Here is a 25,727-nt window from a genome sequence, read left to right on the forward strand (position 1 = left end):
CCCCGCGCCTTAAATAGTGTCGGGAAGCTCGCGAGAGGCGCGCGGGCCGACGGGAAGGAGGGGCAGGAGGAGAATGGCGCCATGCTGGGAGTGGCAGCGGGGTGGCCGCGCCCAGGGGCGGGGCCGAGCGGGGTCGAGCCTTGCCGTGCTGTGCTGTGCCGTGCCGTGCCGTGCCGTGCCGTGCCGTGCCGTGCCGTGCCAGTCCCGGCGGCAGGGTAGGTAGGTGCGGTTGGGCGGTAGCAGCGCTCGGTGCGTGGCAGAGCTCTAGCAGGTCCCGGCTTCCCGCGGCTTCCCGCCCGGTGAGCGGCTCCCGTCTCTGCTGTGCTGCTTTGTCCTTCCCCCGACTCCTCTGAACTGGCAGCTCCAGCCTGAACAGCCCCTTCCTTCCCCCTGCCGCTATGCCAAGCGTGCCGCCGCCTTTAGCGCTCCCCCGCTCCCGTAATCACCGCTGCCTCTGCCTGCCGGGATGCTCTCTGTCCCACGGAGCCCAGCCTCGCCTAGCACTCCTGTTATTACCCTGCCGTGACCCGTCCCTTCCCCAAATCCCAGCTGCTCAGTTGCCTCTGCTGCCCCGCAGCCTTCCTCTGCCCCGTACGGGATCTCCTCGCACCGCCCCAGGCGAAAAATACGGCCTCTGCGTCTGTGGATGTCTTCCTCTTCTGGGTGTCATCACTAAATTTCTCTCTCGCAACTGCCATCTTCAATTTTTTCCACGGATATTTCTTTCCCCACCACCCCCCTCCCCGATGCGTGTCTAGCCTGCCTATAACCTCTCCTTTTTGGCTGTAACTCTCCAAGCTAATTTCAATTCCGGTTTTGATGATAGACATGTAATTAATCTAACGTTTTACGTTTCATCTGCCTTGTCCTGGCACCTAGCTACTCTCTCTGATGTTTTCTTTGCACTTCAAAAGTAGGCTTTTGAGTCTTTACATACTTGTTGCCTCCATTCTAGTTGCATCATCCCACATCTATAATAATTTTATCATCCCTTTCGCATTTGTGTTCTTTCTTTGAAATTCTTCTGTAGCAATTCAGTGTCACTGCACCCCTCTGTGATGGATCTTAAGTGTGTGCTCTTGTCTCAAGTTCTCTCTATCCCACACCACACAATTCACTCCCCGGTGAATATTTGCAGTGGTGGGCCACAGATCTACTCCTTTGTGTCTTTCCTGGTAAGAACTACAGGCAGTAGTTTGTCTCAATATAATAAACCCAATCAGATTTGGTTTATTATGGTACATCAGATTTTTCCACAGTCTTTCTCCCCTTTCTTGATTGTGGGGAGCTAACTTACTTGAATACTGTACAAGTCTTGCCTCTGCCTTTTGCACAACAACAGTTCTAGCTTGTCTTCTCAGACTGTTTCAGGACAACCGATGTGTTGAGTGCTGGAACAGCCTTCTCCTGGATGTGGCAAAAGGTTCTTGAGGGGATGAGGATAATCTAAAACAATGCTCCCAAAGCCATGTTCTCACTTTCTGCCTATGGCTAATTACTCCCTTTCTTGGTGCACACTAAAAGTCTTGTGGTATGATTCACTCCACCTGACATGAGGCTTCTACCAGAGGCACCAAATCCAGCCTGCTGCTTTCTCCTCCAGAGCCAGAGGAGGGATGAAGTCAACTGTGGAGATAGATAAGACCAACTAAGATGAGAATTACTATACACAGATTGCAGTCTTTCTTCTCTTCTCTACTGCTTGCTACAGCAGTAATTTGGGGTGGCTGAGCATTGAGCTGAAAGATTTCAGTTAAGTGACTGCTACGATCTCCCCACTCTTCTTATTTCTTTTTTTTCCCACTGGTTTGGTTTTCTTTTTTCCTTTATGCAGACTCAAGAGGCTAATGGTGTAAGGACAGTTAATATTACATTTTTTGACAGTGATAAAAGTTAGGATTTTTTAAAAACTGAAGCTAGAACTATACATAAGCAGCTGTTTCACACCATAGTCCTTCCTAACAAAGACTCAGTCAGGTCTAGGAATGTAGTTAGGATTTCCCTTTTTCCTTCTTCCACCTGAGATCTGGGTAAATGGGACACATTTTATTTTTTATTGCTGTGTGTATGTGCCTAAGGAGTTAATGATTGCTGCAGCTGATTTTTAGGTAGTGCACAATCAGTTGTTTCTGCCCTGACCCAGTGCCTTGCCCTTCTAGCTGGCTTTGCTGTTGCATGGCTGACTGAAGTACACTTCATTTCTGAAGAGGCTCTTAAACTCATGTTCAAAACTTTTTGCTACAGTACATACTTTTTTTTACATGCTTTTTGTATGGGTACAGAGCCTGATACTACAGAACTTCTGGAGTTGATTTCTATTTTGCTGTTAGCCTGTTCTTCTCTGGGAGGGGAAACACATGCCCAGAAATTAATTTGAGACCATGTCACAGCTCGGGTTGAAAGTCCACCGTTGCTGGAAAAGTAAACATTAAATTTGGGAAGACCTTAGGAGGCAGCTGATGTGCTCAGAAAAGCTGAGGTTCCTTTCAAATCTTTCTTGTGACTCCAGGCTTACAAAGACACAAATCTCCTGATCACTTCATCTGCATTCAGTGTAGGATATGTTTTCCCTACACCCAGCTGTCAGCTGGGTATGTGTAATATGTGTAATGCTCTGAGCCAGCTATAGGGCTGACAGACACATCTTCTTCCAAAATGCATAAGAAATTCAACATTACTATTGAAGCTGTCAGTCTCTCCTGTGATGCCAGAACTACAGTTCCATTTTTTCTATGTATTCTAGAATGAAATTGAAAAATAATTAACATGTTGAAAGGAGTGTGTTTAAATTGTTAAGCTATTATCTTTGTTGGCAGACCAGTCACTCTGCAGTGTGCTGTACTGTAACTTGTTACCTGAAGAAATCAGCGCCCATCAGGAAATGGCCAAAGTCGAAAGGTTTGCTTTTCATGTCCCAAGTCTGGAGGAGCTTGCTGGGGGTAAGTAATGCAACATGTGACTTTATACAAACTGGTAATGTACTCTTCAAACTTATCTTAAAGCTCATACCAAAGTCTTTCTACAACTAGTACATGCAGAATTCCTGCTTTTAGCACACTGAGAGGTGAAGAACAGCACTATTTCTCTATATGTGATGGTTTTCCTAGAGCAAACAATGATTCCTCCCCAAGCCCCCAAGATATTTAAACACACAGATGGGCTCTCAATTCCTTTAATACCACTGAATATGCAGATTTGTGTGCAGGTCATGAAAGTTTGACCACTACACACCAAACTTCTTTACAAATACAGAATCAGCTGTCCTCCTCTCCCCTCCAGTATTTCTTTCTTTTTCAGGACTGCTCAAAACATAGCTGACAAGATGCAGTCTAGCATGGCAGATCCTCTTGCTTGAACCTAGTTGGCTCCTCCTTTGCTCATTGTCTTAGAACAGGGCTGCAGGAAACATCTTCTGTAGTTTACTTCTTTCTAAAGCCTTAGCAAGATGTGCTGGGAATAACAGAATGGTTGAGGTCGGAAGGGACTTCTGGGTTCAGCCCAGTTGCTCATGAGCTTCTTTTCTTGCCCTTGTAGGAAGACATTATTCCTTCTGTCAGCCTCTCCCCTGCAGCAGATATACTAAAGGGTTTTTTGTCTTTCAGATTGATCCTCAAGTTCAGTGTCTGCCACTTTCCTGAATCTGTGTCAGTGTGACATTTCCATGTATTGAGAACGTGTGGTCCCAGCAGTGCCTTGGGTGGTTCCCAGTGCTTTTCTTGCCCAGTCAGATGGGGGCAGTAGGCCAGGGCTGCTGCAGAGAACACCATGTACTTGCAGTAGAACTACTTGTAGTAGAGCTTGAAAGAGTATCAGAAAAAATTCATCACAAAACAGAATTTTCCTTTTTTTCCTGAGCTGTCCTGAGGATCTCCTGTAAGCTGGGAATTGTGTTGCTGTTCAGGTTTTGGGTGTAATTTGAGGAGTACCCTTTTACTGTCCTTGTCCATATGCCAGAAGGTACTGAGATGTATTTAGAAATGTACCAAGTACCAGCTACTACTTTTGGTCAAGAGCTTGATAAATCTGATCTTAAGAAGTAAGGTATGGCTGAAACCCTAACTGGAGGAAACAAAGGCGCAGGAAAGTATGTGTAAATAAGGAACCACCTGATTTATAGACTGGATGTTCTGTTCTTTAGTTTGAGACACCTGTCAAAGCAGGTCCCCAGGCATGAAAGAACCTGGACCTTGCAACATAGTATTTGAAGCAGTGTATGTGAAGACACTACTTCACGTACACTACTAAAGGTTTGGAACTAAAAAATTACACTACCCACATTAAAGGTTTGAAAGTTGTTTCCAAACAATGCACTCAGCTAATCCTCCCTGTTGTTTGAATGACTTTGCAAGTTCGGAGCCTAAAAAAACATTGATATGAAGCAAACCAAAAATTTTAGATTTGGTTCATTATCACTAACACCATTCATTATCTGTCTTGCTGTGACAGTGGCACTTGCCAGAAAATCTCCACAAGAGCATAAACATGATAGGCAGCATCCCTCCAGACAGGAGAGATGGTTTGAGATTATAATCAAGCTATTGCAACCTGTCTAGTTAATGTATGTAAAGAACTGATTGTTGCTTCAGCTAAATCTTGCTTCCTCCTTTGCTCTTGCATCATATTTGACCGTGACTGTAATTGTCTGCTCTTGGAAACAAACCCACTGCTGAATGAGATTTAAGTTTACCCATGTTACTTCACACTGTGTTGCTCCTAGTGCTCCTTGGAGCAGTCAGGCAGTGTATTTCAATGAAAATGGTTTTTGAATTCTTAAAATTAATTAATGTGGCAAACGATTATCTGCACAAACTTCTGCTCTTCTCTGAAGCTACATAACAAGTGTAGTAATGTAACGAGTGTTGTAGTAATGTAACAAGTGCCTGCAGACATTTAAATCAATGGAGTTACTTAGGGTAAGCATAAATAATGTACCTTGCAGAAATAAAGCCCAAACAGATACATTTATTGTTGTTAGAAACTTGTGAGACTCTTGGTAGTTTTTCATTGTCAATAATTTTGCCATTATTCTTAATTACAGTTTTGCAGAAAGGGCTTAAAGAGAACTTTGCTGATGCTCAAGTCTCTGTTGTAGACTGTCCTGATCTGACTAAGGAACCCTTCAACTTTCCTGCTAAAGGTAACCTAGCATTCCTGTCTTTCACTAAGACTTCTCCAGTTTTTTTGGCATGATCCTTCTTAGTTTTGATACTTTAAAGATGTTGAGAGAGCTTAAAATGTTTTTCAGGTAAAGCATATGCATGAGAGGAAAGCTACATTTTATTTCTGGATTTATTTCCTAGTTGATGTATGAACAAGGACAAGTCATTACTGAGTACTTGTCATATTTTTCTTTTCTTAACCTATCATTGCACACCTACTTATTTCATAAGCTTTATTTAGTGTACTGAAAAGGTTTTGAATTTAAGTTGTTATCTTTCAGATGGAGAAATTTTTTAGAACCATGCCAATCACTATCTGAAGCTAAGGAGTTGTACTTCCATTAATTTTTTAATTGCTGGCATTCATGTATGTCAGTGAAGTGAACCTGTCTTACTCTGAATGGGATTCATCTCGTTTCACACTAGCTGTCTGGAAGACATGTCATCTGTGCTACTCCTCTGAGTTCCCTTTGGCATCAATGTGCAAGAAACACCTCCAGGAGGTTATTCATCCCTTCTTAAAATACATATCCAAATAAGTGGGATGAATTGTCTTGAGATAGCTTTCAGCTTTGCTAAAATTTTGCAAGTGGAGTCCCAGCAGAGTTCTCTACTGTGTGGTGAGGGAATTACTGGAAAACTGGCAAATGGAGGGTGTTGTCCACTCTGGCAATTTTTTTTTTGTGCTTACAGAATGTTATTTTTCAACATGTTGTGTAGCATTAAATCCTACAGTGAATAATCTTAGGGTTTGGACTTCTTCGTAGTTCAACACTTTATCTAAGCATGCTAGGGAAACAGTGTTCTCAAAGGTTTGAGAAGTTTGAGGAACCAGGTCTTTGGTGGCTTAGGATGCATGCTTTTTGAAGATTTTTGGGAAAAAAAGATTTTACCAAGCTAACTGGCTGTATTTTTCCAGGAATCTGTGGAAAGCCTAGGATAGCAGATGTGGGAGGTGTTCCTTATCTCATACCTGTTGTACAGAAAGAAAAAGTGAGTTTTTCCCTGTAGCTGTGGGGTTTAATACATTTGTCAAAAGAAAAGCAATAAACAAAACTAAGGACTAAGAGATATTAGGATCTAGATACTAGGATTCTACATTTGTTAAATACACTTTTCAGTGTTTAATGAGACTGATTCTGATGTGTGTTGTATGTCACAAAATCTAATAAGAACAATAATTCAGTCTTGGAATAAAATAAGCGGGGAATATGCAGGTAGAATCTATCTTTTAGCAGACAAATGGACATCTACCAAATTTGTTATTACTAAGCATTGTGTTCAGAAGCCATGTTCAACATATCAAAATTTTAATGAGCGTGGGTGTTGTGAATTAAATGCCTCCAGGACTACAGTGAACAGGCTGACAATTGCAGATCAGAGCACCACACCAAAATCATAGAATGGTTTGGGTTGGGAGAGACCTTGGAGATAGTCTAGGTTCAACCCCTCCTGCAGTGAGCAAGGATGCCACCCACTAGGCCAGGTTGCTCAGGGCCCCATCCAGCCCAGCTTTGGACACTTCCAGGGATGGAAGTATTGTTTTTCTTTTGCAGGTTTATGATCTAAATACAGTCGCAAAGGACATAGAGCTGCCTGGAGCTTTCATTCTTGGAGCTGGAGCTGCTTCATCCAAAGTTCTTGGAGTAAATGCTGAGGTCAGTATGTAAGAGTGATGGTTCTCAATGAATTCATGGAAGTATCATAACAGTAGAGCAGTATCATGCTGGGTATTTCCCATTTACAACAATGTATTTAATAAACACTTTCACACCATAAACACTTAGAAGGAATTGAGATGAGGGGCATCCACTGAGGTGCATACTCCTGAGATAATAAAGATTAATTTTTAACTTGTAATTCTTCAGGAAGCATGCGGTTACCTTGAAGCATGCAAGAAACATGGTTTTTGAAACTGATTGACAAAGACCTGACCAGAGGTTTTAATTCCAAGATTTAGAAATGTTCCTCAAACTTACTGGTAAATGCCTTTCAGATACTCCCTGTCTTTTGCCCTCTTGGATGACTTTGTTTCACTGTTGTGAATTTTAAAGATACCACATAGAAAATTATAAACTGCAGGAGGGGTAGGAGACAAAAACTATTGCCTATGGAGACCTTAAAAATCACAGATATTTCCAGGCATAAGTGTTTGGTCTTACTGTCTCCTTTTGATGGATTTATTGGCAGATGAGATAGGCCATATCAGCATTAAATTTGGGCCACTGTAATAGTGGTTGTTACTGTACACTGAGAGAGTATTACATAGAATTCCAATACTTGCATGCAGACAATAGATATTTTTTCTTTTGGTTTTTTGTGTTTGTTTTTTTTTTAACACTAGCATTCATCTTTATATAACAATAAGTTTAACTGTTCAAAAAAGTAGACCTGTTTTCTGGACCTTTCAATTACATTACAATATTAGTGCATTTTTCTTACCAGTACAGACCTCATCCTGAGAGACAGAGCTGTGTGATGAAGAGGATTTTTTTCTTGGGATCATGGTCCAAAGCTTAAATCACATTTATGTGAGTTCAGCTCATTTGGTGGATTCTTACATGTTCTTATTGACTTATTCTTATATATTCTTTTTCCCAGTTTATCCCTATTGTTCAAACTAAGAGTGAAAAAAAGCCTGCTGTAAATGGGAGCTACATTGCTCAGATTAATCCTGCAGACAAAGGGTGCCTGCTTGAGAAGTACAGCAGTAAATACACTGATTGTGAGTTTGGACTGTTGGCCAACCTTTATGCCAGCGAGGGCCAACCTGGTAAGGTACGTACTTCCATCTAAGGTGACTTTGCAGTGCTTTCTGACTGACTGGAAACTCATGGTTCTCCTATCAGCATTCTGTGATAATAGTAAAGTAGTAATCCCACAAGAGAAACATGCAAAAATAAGGAACTGATGCCAGTGATTGAGGGGAAGAATTAATGGAGACAGAGGCACTTGAATTTTTGAGGGATAGGTATTAGTTTACAAAAATTTTTCCATCATAAATCATTCATCCAAATCCAATCCAAACTAGCAGTGACTTAAGGTAATGGTGCAATTACTTGTGTAAATGAGACATGGGCACTTAGGTAGTTTTTTGCACAAGTGCTTCTCCTGACACAGCCAGCACGAAGAGGTGCTGGCAGAACAGTCGAAAACTCAAGTGCTGCATGGAAACTGAACAGCCTTCTCTGTTACCCAGTGTTTCTTTCTGACAGAGTGGAAGCCAGCTGGTGGACAGAAGGGAGTTGCTCAAGTCACTGTCTCATACATAGGTAAATCTCTTGCTGCCCAGCTCCCTTTACAGGCAAAGCTAGCATTGAACAGAACTAAGGAAAAGAGAGCTGGTCACAAACTGGAAAGATGCAGCAGCACTTGCGTGGAAGCTTATCTTTTCAAAAAGTGATCTTGGGTTCTCAGCTTGGGAGAATTTAAGAACAGCTTTCACAGACCTTTTCAGACTATTACAGCAGGAGATGGCAGTAACAAACTTACTTTATCTTCCAGGTCATTGAAGTGAAAGCCAATGGAAGAACTGGGGAGCTTAACTTTGTGACCTGTCTGAGACAAACTTTAGAGAAACACTATGGAGAAAAGCCAGTTGGGATGGGTGGAACGTTTATCATTCAGAAGGGGAAAGCAAAGATTCACATTATGGTACGTTGTTCTCAAGGCATGTAACTTTCTTTTTCCTCCTGAAAACAGAAGTATAAATCAGGGTGTAACATCTTAGTTCCTTCACTTTGTTTTATATTTTTAAATGTATGCATAAACTATTAGGATGGGCACGGTACTAAAGTCAGGAGTTGACATTACAAAATCAGTATTACAAAACTAGTAATTCTGTTTTAGTTGGCATTAAGGCCATCATCTTTTGAAATCTGTGTGCAGCTAAAGAACTGGAGAACTATTCTAAAATGAATCGAAATGAAATACATGAACTCAGAGGATACTTATAAGAAGCATTAAAGTTTTTAAAAAATAACTGAGCTTCTAAAATGTACCAGGAGGAGGAGCATCCTCACTTCAGTAGTTCTCCCACTACCTGTGCAATAAAAGATGTAAGATTCCAGTCACTTCTTCTGGAAGAAACAGAGTGATGGACACTGTGAGTTTCTTTCAGTCAATAAGGAAAATGAACAGAATAGTGGGGAGGGAAAAAGCAAAGTTGTTAGAGAAAAGGTATCCTGATGCAAGTGTCTTCCTTTTACTTAAAAAGCTTTTATTTTTGCTCTAGCCTCCAGAATTTTCTGCCTGTCCCCTGAATACTGATGAGGATGTGAATAACTGGCTCAAATTCTTTGAAATGAAGGCTCCACTGATTTGTCAGCCAGTAATAGTTTCCAGAGATCCGGTGAGTCTCTTTTTCTCCTTTTTCTAAGTATAGACTGAGACCTGTAATGAATTTTGTCTTGGATGTGATTTTCCGTTCAAGAATGGGAGTGTGTGTATATATATATATATATAGTGTTCAGCTCTTCCAGAGCTGGGGCAATGATTGAGAAGCTTCACATTTCTGTGAACTCTTTGAATTGAGGATAGGTGAATCTGTTCTGAAACCTAGTGGTTGTTCATAGTGGATTAACGTCATGGTTCTGTTGCATGTGTGCAAGTGTTTGCATCCCAAACCCAGCAGTATGGTTTACATTCACTGCTGGCCACACTAGGAGAAATGTGAAGAGCATGGAAGATGGCTCAGCCACCTGTTTATGTAGTTCACTTTCATAACAACTCCCTCTGCTAATGCTGTGTCAAAAGACATGAAGCCTGTTTCCTGCTGCTGATGTGAATTAAAGTCTGCAAAGCCTCATGCTGGAAACTTACCTAGCATCTTTCACAAGCACCAAGTTCAACAGCAAATAATTCAGGATAAAAACCAATCTGGTTTCAAAAACCATTAAGGTGTTCATAATTAGGAAAACTATTTGTTTAAAAGTAACCAGAAAACCATAGATGAAAATGGCTATTTAATAGATAACAATGCAGTCATAAGTAATATAAAAACGTTTTTTCCCAGAGGTAAGTGGGACATACTGTAGGCTTAAATATGTTGAAGGGTGTGATTTTATTGTGTTATGTGGCAGCCTTTGGCCTAAGGCTAAACTGTATCTTCCCATTATCCACTGATGCATCCTTTGAAAGCATCCATCGGCAGCTGCTCCATTCAGAACCAATGCAACTTGTAGGCTGGATTTCTCTGGGTTTCTCCTGTCTGCATCCACTGCAAGCTCAACAGCACTTGGCCAGGCCTGTGGTTGTGGAAATGTTTGAGTGTCACTACAAGAAGAGCAGGTGACCATGGCATTCCAATGCCATAGCACTATTCACCAGTATCCCCTTGCAGCCCAGGAAACTAATCATGTCCTGGGCTATGTCAAACTAGGTGTGGCCAGGTCAAGCAAGGGGATTCTTTCCCTCAGGAGACCCCACCTGAAGTGCTACATGTAGCTTTGGGACCTGTTAGAGCAGGGCCCAAGGAGGGCCATGAAAATGAGCCAAGGGCTGGAGTACCTCTTCCTTTGAAGAGAGACTGGGAGCTGACATTGTTCAGCCTGGAGAAGAAAAGGCTCCGGAAAGATCTTATTGCAGCCTTCCAGTACTTAAAGGAGGCTTTTAGGAAAGATAGAGTGAAACTTTTTACCAGGACATGTAGCAACAAAAGAAGAGGCAAGGATTTAAAATTGAAACAAAACAGATTTAGATTGGACTTGTGGAAAAAAAATTTTAGGCTAAGTGTGGAGAGAGAATGGAACAGGTTGCCCAGAGATGGAGATGGCCCATCCCTGGAAGTGTTCAGGGCCAGGTTAGATGGGGCTTTGAGCAAGCTGCTTGAATGGAAGATTTCCCAGCCCATGATAGGGTGGTTAGAATAGATCATCTGTGAAGGTCTCTTTGAACCCAACCCATTCTAAGATAGATAAAACTGGTCATGTTGATCTCATGGTTTAGGATGTTAGTTGCTATTTTATTCATTTCTCTTCCCATATTCATCTAAGCTGGCTCTCAGACTTGCAGTAGAGACAGCCCCATGGGCCTGTGGCAATTCAGTGCAAAGGGGTTTGATTTCCAGTAGGGGTTCTTTGGTGGGACTGCATTATTTAATCCCAGTGGAAAGAAAAGAGGGGGGAAAAAAGGGTTAAAAAGGATGTCTCAGTCAGATTAACACCAAAAGCTGGGGGCTGTCAGGGTTTCTAAATTCTTTTGTCTTACTGGTTTCACAAGTGTCTTGCAAGTTTTCACTGCTTAACGTTGGAGATGTGTGGAAATGTGTATCAGGATAGACTATCCCATGACTTAAATGCTGTTCCCATGAGCGCGTTGGTGACGGGCTTCTGTGTGGTGCCAGGGCTTCGATCTGCGTGTGGAGCACACGCACTGTTTCAGTCACCACGGGGAAGGAGGGCACTACCACCAGGACACCAGCCCGGACAGCGTGCAGTACCTGGGCTACTTCCAGCCCGCCGAGCTGCTCTTCCGCATCGACCGGCCCCAGGAGACGCACCTCGTGGGGAGAGACTGAGCCCCGGGCCGATTGCACCTTCCTCAAGTACAAACGCTGATTTTTGTAACGCTTTCAATTATCACTTATCAGATTTAAGAATAAATATGAGAATAGTCAGCTGCCGCCTTCTTAATTGTGTCAAAGGGCAGAACTTGGTGTATATGTTTCATTGGAGTTACGACGGAATTTAAACGGTAATTTAATGGCAATGTTACTGTATGTTTTCCTTTTGTTTGGTTGAGCTTCCTGCGTGGCCACAGCTGACCATGGGGAACTAGAGGTGAAGTTAGGTTTAGAACGGGACATGAAACCAAGTTCTGGTCGAAAATAAGGCCGGAGAAGTAATCGGCACCGGCTCCGACCTTCAGCGTTCGGCACCGCCCCCTCACTGCACTGGCCCCGCCCCCTCCCGAGTGCCTCCGGAGGTAGCCGAGCCCACTCGGCGCTGGCCCCTCCTGCTTCCGAGCTCTCTCCGAAACTGGCCGAGCCCGCTCGGCACCGGTCCCGCTCCCTCGCGAACGCCTCCGGAAGTGGCCGAGCCCGCCCGGCGCTGGCCCCGCCCCCTGCCGGGCCCGCCCCCTGCCGAGTGCGGGCGGGGGTCGCTCCAAGATGGCGGGTGTGCCGGCTGTGCGCATCAGCATCGAGTCGGCGTGCGAGAAGCAGGTGCAGGAGGTGGGGCTGGATGGCAGTGAGACCTACCTCCAGCCGCTCTCCATGTCCCAGAACCTGGCGCGCCTGGCGCAGCGCATCGACTTTAGCCAGGGCTCCGGCTCGGAGGAGGACGAGCCGGGCTCGGCGGGCCGGCCCTGGGCCGAGGCGGGCGAGACGGAGGATGAGGAAGGTGAGAAGGGCCGGGAGCCCGAGCCCTCCCTCCGGGATGCGGCTGCTGGAGGCCCGCCGCGCTGAGGCGGTGCCAGCCTGCGGCTCCGCGGGTAGTTGGGCCTGGCCTGCCTTCCCCCAGGGGCTGGTCACAGTGTTCGTGACCCAGCCCCAGTAAATTGGACAGGGAAAAGACAACAGCAGATTTGATGTCGTGTTGTATTTCGTGCCGTTATGATCTCCCTGTGGTTCAAAAATCAGTCTTACACGTACCTTTCTAAAGTCCTTTGTTTTTCCTGCCTTTGTTTTTTTTTTAGGGTTGGTAAAGTTCCAGCCATCCCTCTGGCCTTGGGATTCAGTGAGGAACAACTTAAGAAGTGCCTTGACTGAGATGTGTGTGTTGTATGACGTTCTTAGCATTGTGAAGGATAAGAAGTTCATGACTCTAGATCCAGTCGGGCAGGATCCCCTTCCTCCAAAACAAGTATGTTGTACCTAGTTGAGCACTTTGTGTGCTCAATCATGATGCTAATGATTTTATTCCAATGGATTTTTTTTCCACATGTGGTCAGTACAAAATTTATCAAAATGCTCCTTTTGATGTGCTAGTGCAGTGCTTTGAGGGTCAGAGTAAGGCTGGGATTGGGAGTTGAGGCCAGTTTCAAAGCCTCTTTACTGAAGTTTTAAGTTAAAATCCAACTTCCAATTGTATAATGGTGATATGAAAATAATTCTGGATAAGTTACTGGACATCTGGAAAAGCAACCTATCAGTCACTGTCCGTTAGTTTCCATTAATAATAAATAAATATTAAAATTATTAATTATTATTCATAATAATAATCATCATCATCTTGTGTGAATTAAAGTCCAAGTATCTTGTTGTTTTTGGTACTAGAATCCTCAGTTTCTACAGCTGATTTCAAAAAAGAAGTCCTTAGCTGGAGCAGCTCAGATCCTGTTGAAAGGTGCAGAAAGATTATCCAAATCAGTTGCTGAAAATCAGGAAAATAAGCGACAAAGAGACTTCAACTCTGAGCTGCTAAGACTGAGACAACACTGGAAGCTGAGAAAAGTGGGAGATAAAATTCTTGGTGATCTGAGCTACAGAAGTGCAGGTAAACAGTAGGATCTGTTTTCACAAGAAGGGATATTTTATGAAGTTGTCTTTTCATAACTGGAAAAAGAGATGGAATCTCTCTTAATAAATAATTTCAATGTGAATTTATTACATTTTTGAAACAGATTTATAAAGGTAGAACTATTGTTTTAGTATCAGGGAAAATATCTTGGCATCTTCAATCCAGAAAGTGATTTTAAAGGCTAACTGTAGTATTTTACTAAGACTTTGTTCAGAAAAGCAATACTGCATTTGCAGTGTAGTTGATCAGTTGACAGGCAGACTTTGTAAATCCTTGGCTTTTATCTACATTTGGTGTGTAAAGCATTAAAAAAAAAAAGCGAAGAGTTGGTTGCCTTTTTTTTTTTTTTAATCGAAGATCAGGAAATCCTAGAATATCCCAAGTTAGAAGGGACCCAAAAGGCTTATGATGTCTAACTCCCTGCTCCCCAGAATTCATACAAGGTAAAATTAAACCATATGACTAAAGAGTGATGTTGAAGGCGGATTATTTTATCTATTATTCCTACAGTTGAGAAATGATGCTAAGGATATGCCTTAATTCATGGATTACATTTAAAGGGGGTGAGCAGCCCAGGGTTCTAGAGGCCGTTATGGAGTGACAAAGTGAATACAGAATCACACAGAACTTAGGATGCAGGTACAAAGCAGGCATAAGAACCAAATGTGTTGGGTTCCTGTTGGCACTGGTGAGGGAGGGGAAGGACAAATTGAGATTTGTTAAAATGAAAAAGCTGTAGCTATACCCCAGGCTATGTATTGTTTTTAGTTGATTTACCCTGAACTAGGTGAACTGTGTCCTGGGTGAAAAAGATGTACAGCTAGGATAGATGTGGGTATCTGCTTTTATCAGTCCCTGAATGACTGCCTATAAAGTTATCTTTTACAGTCAGGACATGGTCATAGTTTTAAGATTTCTAGCCAAACATTATCAGAATTCCTTTAAATCAAGTAGGGTGTTGTACCTTTAACTACCTGCTTGTGAAACTTCACACAGTTACTTTTGTATCTTTTTTTTTTCCTTCCTTGCACCTAATGACTCAATTTCAAAAAAACTCTTGGCTTCCTCCCATAATTATTGAATACTCTGTGTTAACTTACTGCAAAATATTACACATTGCACAGTGGAGGATTGACATGCTGGTACAGTGGTGTGAGCTTTCTAATTTACCTGGGTTTTTTTAAGAAGTAATTAAGAAATGTGAGTCAAGTGCAGATTGGAAGATTTGGAGGCTCAGAAATACATATTCTTCCAAAACAGAAATATGAGCTTTTTTATTTGCAGAAGGTGCTTAATATTTAATGTGTATGCCTTTGTCCTTCTTTCCTCAGGCTCCCTTTTTCTTCATCATGGCACATTTGAGGTGATAAAGAACACTGACATTGACCTGGATAAAAAAATACCTGAGGATTACTGTCCTTTGGATGTTCAAATTCCAAGTGATTTAGAGGGATCAGCATACATCAAGGTTTGTCAGAGAAACATTAATAACCTAATGGAGTTTTGTTTTAGATTTGTATGCTTGCAACAGAGAACAAATATTAAATACTGTTCCCTCTTGCCTAGGTTTCTATTCAAAAACAAGCACCAGACATTGGTGATCTCGGGACAGTCAATCTCTTTAAAAGACCTTTGCCAAAATCAAAACCAGGTACAGCTTACATGTTGTGTTAGGAATATGTTCTTGAGGAATGAGTTTGCATATGATGCTTGTTTGAAAATTTCAGCATATAGCTGGGAAGAAGAGTGAATAAGACTTCCCTTATTTAAACTGAAATATTCTGTTTGGGTGGTGCTTGGGCTTTGGAAATCATGCTTTCAAAACATGCTCCTTCAGTTTTTCATATGTGGTTATTCAGTTCTGAAAAAAATTATTAGGGTTGTATTTTGAGTATTCCTGGAGCCTCTTGTTTGACATTAAAAGTTTGAGCCCATAACTGAAATCAAACCAAGGTGTTGTGTTTCAGTCGGTTACATCCCATTAATTCAGCTGAACTAGTGATTGTTCACTCTCCACTCTGCCCAAAATGCATCATTTGTGTCTGTTGTTCGTATGTTTTATCTGGATCTGAAACTCTACTGGTGGTCTGTGTGTTAATTACCAACAGCTCACCTGGCAGATGGTACATTGATTCATTTAATATGTGCCAGTGTGGGAAGTTTTAAACTTTTGGATTAAAAAGCTATCCTTTACTCTGTAAAGTTAGAAATAAACTGACAGGATTTTATTTCACAGTTGTCTGATACAAATGCTAGTGCTGTCCTGAACATAGGCAACAGAACATAGAGTGCTGTACTATGAGGTGCTTCATATGGTATTGAGAGTATGTTATGCAGCTTGTGTGCTTACTCACTCCATAATCTCCCAAGAATTTTGGGCCTATAAACCCTGTGAAAGCACATACATGCACTGAACATTACTGGGTAGTTCATCATAGAGTGAATTTAATAAAGCCAGAAGTATCATTGAAAGTAAACTAAAACTTAAGGAGCAGAGGTTCATAAAGAGAGACCTTCACAAAAGGCCTGGCAGTGTAATATACTGTACCATAAGGGTGTTGCACTTCACAATATGCATATATGTAAAATTGAATCAAAATTAGTTTTAGTTTTACCTAAAGTGCTTGCTTAACTAAGATAAAATTCTGATAATACTCAATTTGGATATAAGGCACTGACTCCTTTATCTTAGTGATGACACCTGGCTACTGCATAGTATTTGGCATCTGAACAAAAAGGTGGCTTCTCTTTGCTCTTCCCTCTTGCAAACATTTATTTATATTTTTCAGGTTCTGCACACTGGCAGACAAAGTTGGAGACTGCACAGAATGTTCTTCTATGTAAAGAAATTTTTGCCCAGCTGTCACGAGAAGCTGTTCAAATTAAATCACAGATTCCTCACATTGTAGTGAAAAATCAGATAATTTCCCAGCCTTTCCCAGGTAGGAAGCTTTTTAAGATGCTTAGCCTACAGTTGTTTCCTTAAAGACTGATTGATGTCACCTTTTTTAATTCTCTGTCCTTACAAAAGTAAAAACAAACTCCTTGATTTTCAAAGTTTTTGAAAAACAGAATTTCAGCTAATGCACAGTAGTTTCTAATGTACTCTGTTTTCCTTTGTGGTTATGTTTTTTGTCAGCAGCACTTAAAACTGTCAGCTGTAATGCCATGTGCATGTGGCAGTTTGGAGCTGAGGATAAGTCATTGCTCCTGGATTGCGTGTAAGAATAAATTTAAGACTTGAGTTTATGAGTCCTCAAAAGACCAAAAGCAAATGCTCTTCAGTGAGGATAATTAAACAGCATAAAGGTGGCTCAGAGTCAGTGGTGAATCCTCTGTTCTTACAAGGGGTACACAACCCATTGTATCATGCAAATAATATGTTTCTGGATTGCTTAAAATGTGTCTGATGGTTAATCACTCCTTCTTTAAGAAAGCAATGGGGTCCTGGGGACTTCTTTTTGTGTGGGATTGAGTCATAGAAATTGATGTGAAATGCATCTGGTGAGTTCACAGTTGTCAACACTTCAGTGAATATCAAGTTTTACTTGCCTTTGGTGCTGTGCCCTCCACCATCATTCTTTGAATTTTCTCTGATACAGTGAATACCTGTTGTTAAACTACTCAGTATAAAAAGTGAAGAAGTTCTCAGTAGCAATCTTGAAAATTGTCAGTGATCACTTTTTAAAATCTTTTTTTTCCATCTGCTTTGTACAGGTTTGCAGCTGTCTATTTCTCTGTGTCACTCTTCCAATGATAAAAAGTCACAAAAGGCTGCTTCTGAAAAACAGAATCCAGAGGATCATCTCTATGTTCTGGAACATAATTTGCATCAACTTATCAGAGAGGTACTGCATATATGGCTGAAGTACTGAAGAGTTTTTGGGCTTTTGTTCAGCCTTCTGCCCAGTGTGTGGCCCTGGTATAACAGCCAAGTGCCACTAGAGGCCAGTCCTTCTCCATCCATTTGTGGAAGGCAGCCTACTGCTTGGGTTTCCATGGGTGTGGGTGGTTTGGGAGTTCCAGTTAATGCTTTCAGGGCATGCTAGTTCTTTACTTAACCTCAGACCTGGCTGCTCACTTCAGAAAAGCCATGCAAAGCTTTTCTGGTAGAGTTCATCAGTTCTGCCCTTTTTGTGTCTAATAATGCTTACCAAGCACTGTCAGTGAGCATCTGGTCAGCCATACCCTCATGAAGGAACAATCAATTGCCATAATAGCTTTGTTTATTTGAACGTCCGCTTCTCTGCTTCAGCATTTTGGATTCTTGAATAATCTAGCAGAACCTGGGGCATGAAGTTGAGGTTGTCTCTCTTCAGGAAAGAAGCCCAGTTTTGCATCTCTAAGTAGAATTGAAACCATGTTCCAGAGAGTGTTCACCTCCTTAGAGCATGGCTCTGCAAGTTGTGCAGTCATGTGGAACAGTCCAGGGTTTTAAACACTGATTTAGGGCTCATGAAACTTTGGCTCAGTGCCCACCTTTCCTGTGGATTTCCTTTACTTTGGACATACTGCTAAAACTTTCTGTACTTCAATTTTTTTTTTGTCTAAAATACTTCCTTTATTTTGAAGTGACCATTCTTTCTGTCTCCATAGATGTATATAAAGAAGACTTATTAGTTGGAACTACTGCCATGGTACCAAATTTCTGTTAGCTAGCACTTTTTTTTTTTTAATTACTTTCTATAAGTTTTGAAAGACACATATAAATGGAGGAAGCAAAGTATGAAGAATTGTCTTTAAAGTGCTGTCGGGTTGATAAAGTTAAAAAAGTTTTTGAAAGTACGTACACTCTAAAAATGTGATGTGAAGCAACATATTGTAAGATACATATTATTTATTGCAGATACATTATTTGGTGTGCCTTCCTTTTATAACATCTGTTGATTGTTGCAGTGTCACAAGCAGACTCTGAGCTCGACAGTGATGCCACATCCAGCTAGTGCACCTTTTGGCCATAAGAGAATGAGACTTGCAGGGCCCCAGGCTTTTGATAAAAATGAAATCACTTCTTTACAGTCGAATGAAGGACTTCTGGAAAAGATCATAAAACAGGCAAAGCATATATTTTTGAGACGAAGGTGGGTCACAAGATAGTCTTGTTACAGTAACATGTACCATTACATAGAATACAATTGTCTATTTTAAGTGTTTTTAAAACTAGCTGCTGTTTCTTTCATGGTTAATACAGTCTTTTTTTGTACTTTAGTACTTTTAAGTACTAAGAACCAAAAATTATGAAAAAATATGAGAAAACAACATTCAGCTAGTAAAAAGAAAAGATACCAGATCTCTTTGAGATCTCTGTGACAGGTGCAACATAAGCTGCTGATAATTGTCCCTACTTACCTCAAAGTGCATAAATCCTTTTTAGTACTCTTAGCAGTGCAGTAGCTAATACTGAGTAATACCACTTCAATACTGCTGCAGAATGTATGAGAAATGTACAGAATAAACTGTACTTCATTAGCACCAGAACAGTGCTGAAATAGAATTTTGATCCACATGTTTGTTATATCTAATAACCTCCTTGCTTCCTGAAAGCAAGGTAACAGTACAAACTGCCTGGATTATTGTGTGTGGAATATGGCTTTATCTTCTAGAACTGCTCGAACCATTGACAGTCTGGCGAGTCGTATTGAGGATCCTCAGATTCAGGCTCACTGGTCCAATATCAATGATGTTTACGAATCCAGTGTTAAAGTTCTAATAACTTCTCAAGGATATGAGCAGATATGCAAGTAAGTGTGAGAATGCATGTCCTTTTAGTTGTAAAGGCATGAAGCAAAGGCAGCATGTATTCACATTGTGCTTTAAAGGTTTAGATTTTCTTCAGACAGACAAGTAGGAGTCCATTATTTGTGTGTATTTGTTTTTCTGACTTCACTGTAGGGTGAACAGTCACCTTCAGAAAACGTCACCCACTTTACCCTTTAATGAAGATATTTAGTACATCTTTAATTAGTACAGTTTTCTCTCAAAGAAGAAATTTAAGATGAGAGTGGACACTTGGTGGTGGCGGGGTCGGGGAATTTCCTTTGGCTAGAGATAACTGAATACAAAGTATCATTTGATAGTGCTGGATTCTAAAGTTCCAGTCTGGTCATGGAAAGCTAATCTGCTCAGTCCTAGCTTGGTTGCATACGTACTGAAATGTGCAACTCCTGTAATTCATGCAATAATTATGCATGTTGTTACTGAAATACAAGATTGGATGTTCCAGAAATAAATGCTTGCAGATTGACCAGCAGTGAATTCATTAATGCATCAACAATGTTTTCTTAGAGCAGTGCTCTCTGGCTGTGACCACAGTATGGGGCAACCTGCTGTGGGGCAAATGACTATTGGTGCATTTCCAGTCTTTATCCCAGAGTACATAAGCTGCCCAAGTTTTGTCTGTAGCATAGAACACACCATTTTCCCCTGCACAACTGGAAGGAAACTTGGGCATGGGGCAGGTGGGGAGCTGTGAGGCTTCCTTGACCTGAACAAATGGTAGGCCAGGTCTGGGAGCATGCCACATATAGAGGCAGCTGTTGTGGTGACAGATGAAACTGGAATATTTGGAGTTGCTGTCCCATTCTTTGCACCATCTGTCTTAGGAATTCTTGTCAGTGATTGGGTGGGATTCTGTGTTCTTAGTTTCCTGTTTTCTTAAGCCTTTTAATGCTTTTTGAATAAATATGGATCTTGTCTTCAAAGATCCATTCAACTACAGCTGAACATTGGAGTTGAACAAATCAGAGTTGTGCATAGAGATGGAAGAGTTATTACATTGTCTCATCAAGAGCAAGAACTGCAGGATTTCCTTTTATCTCAGGTAGACTTATATATGTTATTCTTCCCTTTCTCGTGATGTTTGGGAAACAGAAAGAAGTTAGAATCTCACTTTCATCTATGTAGAAATTATTCAAAAGTTCAAATTAAGATAGTGGAGAAGGGAAGCTGGATGACTGAATTTTCACTATGTTTGTGTAGAGTCTTTAGCAACTGTTACTAAAATATATTGCCATTTTTTACTAGGGTCAGTAGTCATAATAATTTTTCCCTCCAATTTAAAATGCATTTCTTTATGCTGCTCATTATGGGAGAAACAAGTCGGTGGTAATCATAGCAGACAATAAAATATTCTATATATGAAACTTACTGTAGCTAAGTTCTTAATGAACCCACAATTACTGTCATTTCAGCATTGTCTGTTAATGCTCACTTTGCACCTGTCGTTACCAAATCAGCTCATACTTGAATGAACTCTGTTTTCTTAATTGCTTAGAACAACCTGCTGGTTTTATTCAGAAGTAACAATCTCCCCACTATGCATTATAAATTGTCAAAATACAGGTCTTTAATAACAGTGGTTCGCCTGTTGCAGTTACATAAAACTCCATGACACAGAAAACAAGTTGAAACAGATTCTGCTGAGGTCATGTCGTCTTGCTCAGGTGTTGTCAGACTTGTTCACAGAGAATTGCTGAATGGTGCTGGATACTTCCTTGTTACAAGGGTTAAGTCATGATAAAGGAAAACAGTAGCATTTAAACTCCTTAGCTGTTAGAGCTCAGTGCTTACACTTGAGCATTACTGGAGATAATCATGCGTGTGAGGACCTCAATTTTTTTTTCTGAATTTTTTCTGCTAATACTTTCTCATATTTTTATATATTTTACAGCAGAAGTCTTGTTTATGTTGAAATAGAGGATTGTTTACAAACTAATTTTCTGAGACCTAAATAAAGATTTTTGTAAATTAATAGCATCAATTTAAATAAAATGGCTAAGAGCATATACCAATGAAAAATTCATTTAACTGCATAATAGAGTGGTCTTCTCTTCTGTGAAGGAACTAATCTAAATTCAAATAAAACAAAGTTCTACCATCATATTAAAAAAAGTTCTCTGAAAGTAGAGAACTTAAAGTAATTTTTATAGGTAATTACTGTACAGAAAACAGGCTTGCTAAACTACATAAGCAATTCTTTCTATGCTCTGCAAATATTCGACAGAAAACAAACCTCTTGTTATGTTTCAGATGTCACAGCACCAAGTGCATGCAGTTCAGCAGCTTGCAAAAGTTATGGGATGGCATGTGCTGAGTTTCAGTAATCACGTTGGTCTGGGGCCAGTGGAGAGCATTGGCAATGCATCAGCAATAACTGTAGCATCACCAAATGGAGACTATGCCATTTCAGGTATGTTCCCTCTTGCAAATAGAACTCAAATCTTTCTGAGAGTGTTTTTAGAATATTTTGCTATAAATTGATACTATGCTTTGAAAGTCTACAGACTGTCTCTTTGTGTATGGAATTGACATCTAAATAGAATCAACACCTTGCCCAGGAAGCCACTTAATATAAAATTTACATAGGATTGAAAATATTTCTTATAGTCACTGTGGAAAATTATATGTATTATATTAATACATTATTTGAATACATTATTTTGATAAATATTATGTAAATATTTGTTTATATAATATATAATTATAGAAAATTAGTTATATGTATTATTATTAGCATAGAAAAAAGCGATTACAGAAACCATCAGGATCCTGAGAGAAGGGAACAAGATAAACAACAGGATCACAACTCCAAACTTAGGCAGAACAGTTTTGGTCTCTTTAGGGATCTTTTTGAAAAATCCTATGGGATAGAAAGAAGAGGGGTCCAGGAGTGCTGTTTGATTATTGTTTTCAAGGGTCACCTCTTTTAAGCTCAAGAATGGTCATTCCTAATGTTCAGGAAGTTGTGCAAAGGTGACAGAAGACCTGTGTGTATGAACACGGAGCCCATGGCTGAACTCGTGACATAGGAAGGAAGCTCCAAGAGATTATTAGTAGTTGTCCTGGGAGGGATATAGAGACACTATCCAAGCATGCATTGATAAGGATAGGAAAGCTAAGGGTAGGACAGGAATCTGGTGAGGGATGTACAGGGCAGCAAGAAGAGCTTCAACAGGGATGTCAGCAGCAAAGGAAAGACGAGGGAAAATGCGGGATTGCTGTTAAACAGAGAGTAGTACCTGGTGGCACAGGACATGGAGGAGGCCAAGGTACTCAGTACCTTCTTTACTTTGGTCTTAAGATTGGCCTTCAGAAATGGATGTGTGAGACTCATGGGAAATTTTGGAGCAAAGATTCAGCCTCAGTAGTGGAAGACCAGGTTAGAGAACCTTTGAAGAGACTTAGACATATACAAGTTCATGGGACCAGGTGGGATATATATCCATGACTGCTGAGGGTGTTGATTGATGTTACTGCAAGGCCACTCTTGATCCTAAAAGGCCAGGCTCAGGAAGGGCTCCTGAGGACTGAAAGAAGGCAAATGTTTCATCCTGTATTCAAGAAGGAAAACATGGGGAACTACAGCCTGATCAGCCTCATTGTAATTACTGGGAAGATGAGTTGGAAAAAAATAGTCTCAGAAGAATTCTCCAAATATACTGTGGAGAACATGGTGATGAGGAGTAGTTGACAGCAATTTATGAAAGAGAAATTATGTTCAATCAGCCTGATAGTTATCTCTTTATAGAAGGTTAGCTTGGGAGATGGGGGAAAAGCTAGGTGGTACCTCTCTAACTGTTTGTTTAAAAAGCCAACACACACCACTCCCCAGCATGAAAACACAGAAACCCATCCAAGCCAGCGAAGCACCACCACCCCTCCACTAGTCTCACAGAATTTTGTGATTAAAAGTAACTGCCTAATGATTTAGATCCTGTCTACTTGAGAGGATGAGAGAAATCCACTAGAAACAATGTATTTTTCAACAGAATAGTGGGGAATACATCCAAAGAAAGAATGAGCAATGAAGCCTTTGCCCTTCCTGGAATCATTGGGGAAAAAGAAATGCATTTGTAAGGTGTACATTTTTGTGTTTATTAAAAGTTTCTCTGTCTTGAGCTAACCCAAGAACCTGCAGTGTGAAAGCAACAAAATAATAGAGAAGTGGGAGATGAGAGAGAAAACCCAGAGAAAAAGCTTTGAAAAAGAAAGGAAGAGAATTTCCCTTGTTCGCTTTCAGCGTGTTTGGAATTGAGTAGGAGTAAAGTATAGAATACACAGGGAAGAATATTTAGTATGAAGAATGCCTACAGTGTAAAAATGCTCATTGAGATCTCCTTTCCCCACAGTCCGTAACGGCCCGGAAAGCGGCAGCAAAGTCATGGTTCAGTTCCCACGGAGCCAGTGCAAGGATCTCCCCAAGGGCGATGTCCTGCAGGACAGCAAGTGGAATCATCTCCGGGGGCCATTCAAGGAGGTGCAGTGGAATAAAATGGAAGGGCGGAACTTTGTGTATAAAATGGAACTCCTCATGGCTGCCCTAACTCCTTGCTAGTGAAGCATCAGCCTCTCTCTAGGGCTTTGAAGTGTCTCTGTGCAATGATAACTTCCAGTGCAGCAAAGGGAAGTGGGAGCTATGGGCCAATTCAAGGAAGCAAAATCAAATTTATTTCCTGTACAGAAATAACCATTTTGGTATTTGTAATAAAACATTTTTCAGTAGCATATAAAATACATACAATTTTTTGTAAAAGTTCCTTCCAGCTGTATCTTTGAAATTTGCTCTGTCCAGAGTGACATAGATGAGTAATTAATGTATTTTTTGTTTATAAAATTAAATTTGGTAGTCCTTGAGTTGAAGCATTCTTGAGTTGGAATTTTTGTACATTGATGGAGATTCTGGGTGACTCCTTTCTTTTTGAGAAATGTTTACTTGGCAGTTTAATTTGAGAGCGTTACAAAGTCACTGCCTGTGGCAAAAGTCTTTCCTCTCTGATGGCCTGTGTCATGTTGGCTATTTTGCTTGGTTTTTTGAGCTTGTTTTTTACAAGAATATAGCGGAAAGGGTCTTACTTGGCTGGCAAAGTTCTGACAATTTGAGTTTGTGGGTGACTTGTGACTTAGTGACTAGATAGAAGGAGATAACTCTCATTCAGTAGACCTGCACACTTGAGTATCTGGGTCTTTCTTCTGCATATTCCATGATTATCATCCAGGGAAATAATAACATCTTCCTGAATATCAGCTATTTTGAGTTCTTTCTAAATAAAAAAGTCACGTTTTTTATAGTTTTGGTTGTAGTTGTAGCCTTCTTGAAACTTACAGTATAGTGTTCAACAAAGCTTTCATTTTGTTTGGTACTTAAGTGCTAAGGGTCTTTTTGCAACCTGTCTGTGTAAACTGGTTCATATTCATGTCTGTATTGTCTTTTGAGGTGTCTCTCTATATGTATATAAATGAACTTCTTGCACATAAACATGATCAAATTGAGCATCACACTTCCATGGTGACAATTGTTACTTTGTTGTATTCTCAAGTATAAAGAATAATTGTAGGAAAATAAGCAGCAAGCTGCTGCTCAGCAGGTATCCAAAGCAGTTCTTGTACTTATATTGGAGTTGGCCAGCATGGAGCATCTTGTTCCAGTTCCTGTGAGTACTTGCTTCTGTGTGACTGAACTAAGAGAGAGAAAGGGTTTTCCTTGCAGGGGCTCATGTGTTACCCAAGACAACTGATGAAAATTAAAAGCCCTAGTTGAAAATAAGTCTCTTGATCTTGAAGCCCTGTGATGCCAGGTCCTGTATTGCTGTGCCAGCAGACGCTGTGTGATTACAGGCAGAGGGGGAGTTGTTCCTTGGTGAACAGTTCAGCCAACAGCCTGATGCATGCGTTCATGCATCTGACTAGATGAGGCTGTTCTGACTCCTGCTAACACAACAAATCTCTTATTAATAATTAGAAGATGAGTCTATGAAACTTGGACATGTCTTTATGCTTTATTGTTCTTAACCTAAATTGACAGGTCTGCATGTAGCAATAGCCTTTTCATCAAGTTCTTAGTTACCAACTAATCAGATCACTGTGGAGCTATTACAATCTCATGGTTGCAGGACTTCTCTCCTGAAAAGGACATCTCCTGTGATGCAGAACAGCAAGCTCTGCATGTTAGCATGAAAACACTTGTCAAGACTTCTAGGTCTAGCTGAAAAAAGAATAATAACAACATCAAGAAAAGAGTTATTCGAGACCTGGAGAGTCAGTGTTTTGGTGTTGAATACACAGGGATTCCTAATTTTATTGGAAAACAGACTGATTAGACATCTAACAGATA

General features: G+C 40.8%; 2 protein-coding genes across 3 annotated transcripts; both read left to right on the forward strand.

Moving 5' to 3' along the window:
- The first annotated feature begins 143 nt into the window (after nucleotides 1-143).
- Nucleotides 144-11,775, forward strand: C2H11orf54 (chromosome 2 C11orf54 homolog). 2 transcript variants are annotated; one of them, XM_066570538.1, is made up of 9 exons: nucleotides 144-215; nucleotides 2,817-2,939; nucleotides 5,039-5,137; nucleotides 6,079-6,152; nucleotides 6,716-6,817; nucleotides 7,761-7,937; nucleotides 8,664-8,813; nucleotides 9,394-9,510; nucleotides 11,503-11,775. In XM_066570538.1, exons 2-9 carry the CDS (start codon nucleotides 2,882-2,884, stop codon nucleotides 11,674-11,676), a joined length of 951 nt encoding a protein of 316 aa, XP_066426635.1. In that variant the 5' UTR covers nucleotides 144-215; nucleotides 2,817-2,881; the 3' UTR covers nucleotides 11,677-11,775. The 2 variants fall into 2 exon arrangements, with proteins under 2 accessions (XP_066426635.1, XP_066426626.1); XM_066570529.1 differs by having other exon boundaries at nucleotides 158-219.
- A 480-nt stretch (nucleotides 11,776-12,255) lies between these two features.
- Nucleotides 12,256-24,894, forward strand: MED17 (mediator complex subunit 17). The gene is made up of 12 exons (XM_066544707.1): nucleotides 12,256-12,499; nucleotides 12,795-12,961; nucleotides 13,375-13,594; nucleotides 14,950-15,086; nucleotides 15,185-15,269; nucleotides 16,408-16,560; nucleotides 17,336-17,466; nucleotides 18,515-18,699; nucleotides 19,222-19,359; nucleotides 20,321-20,438; nucleotides 21,647-21,806; nucleotides 23,746-24,894. The coding sequence occupies exons 1-12, from the start codon at nucleotides 12,268-12,270 to the stop codon at nucleotides 23,949-23,951; spliced, it is 1,932 nt and encodes a 643-aa protein (XP_066400804.1). The 5' UTR covers nucleotides 12,256-12,267; the 3' UTR covers nucleotides 23,952-24,894.
- The last annotated feature ends 833 nt before the right edge of the window (nucleotides 24,895-25,727 follow it).

The sequence above is a fragment of the Molothrus aeneus genome, chromosome 2 (assembly GCF_037042795.1).
Source record: "Molothrus aeneus isolate 106 chromosome 2, BPBGC_Maene_1.0, whole genome shotgun sequence".
Lineage (NCBI taxonomy): Eukaryota > Metazoa > Chordata > Aves > Passeriformes > Icteridae > Molothrus > Molothrus aeneus.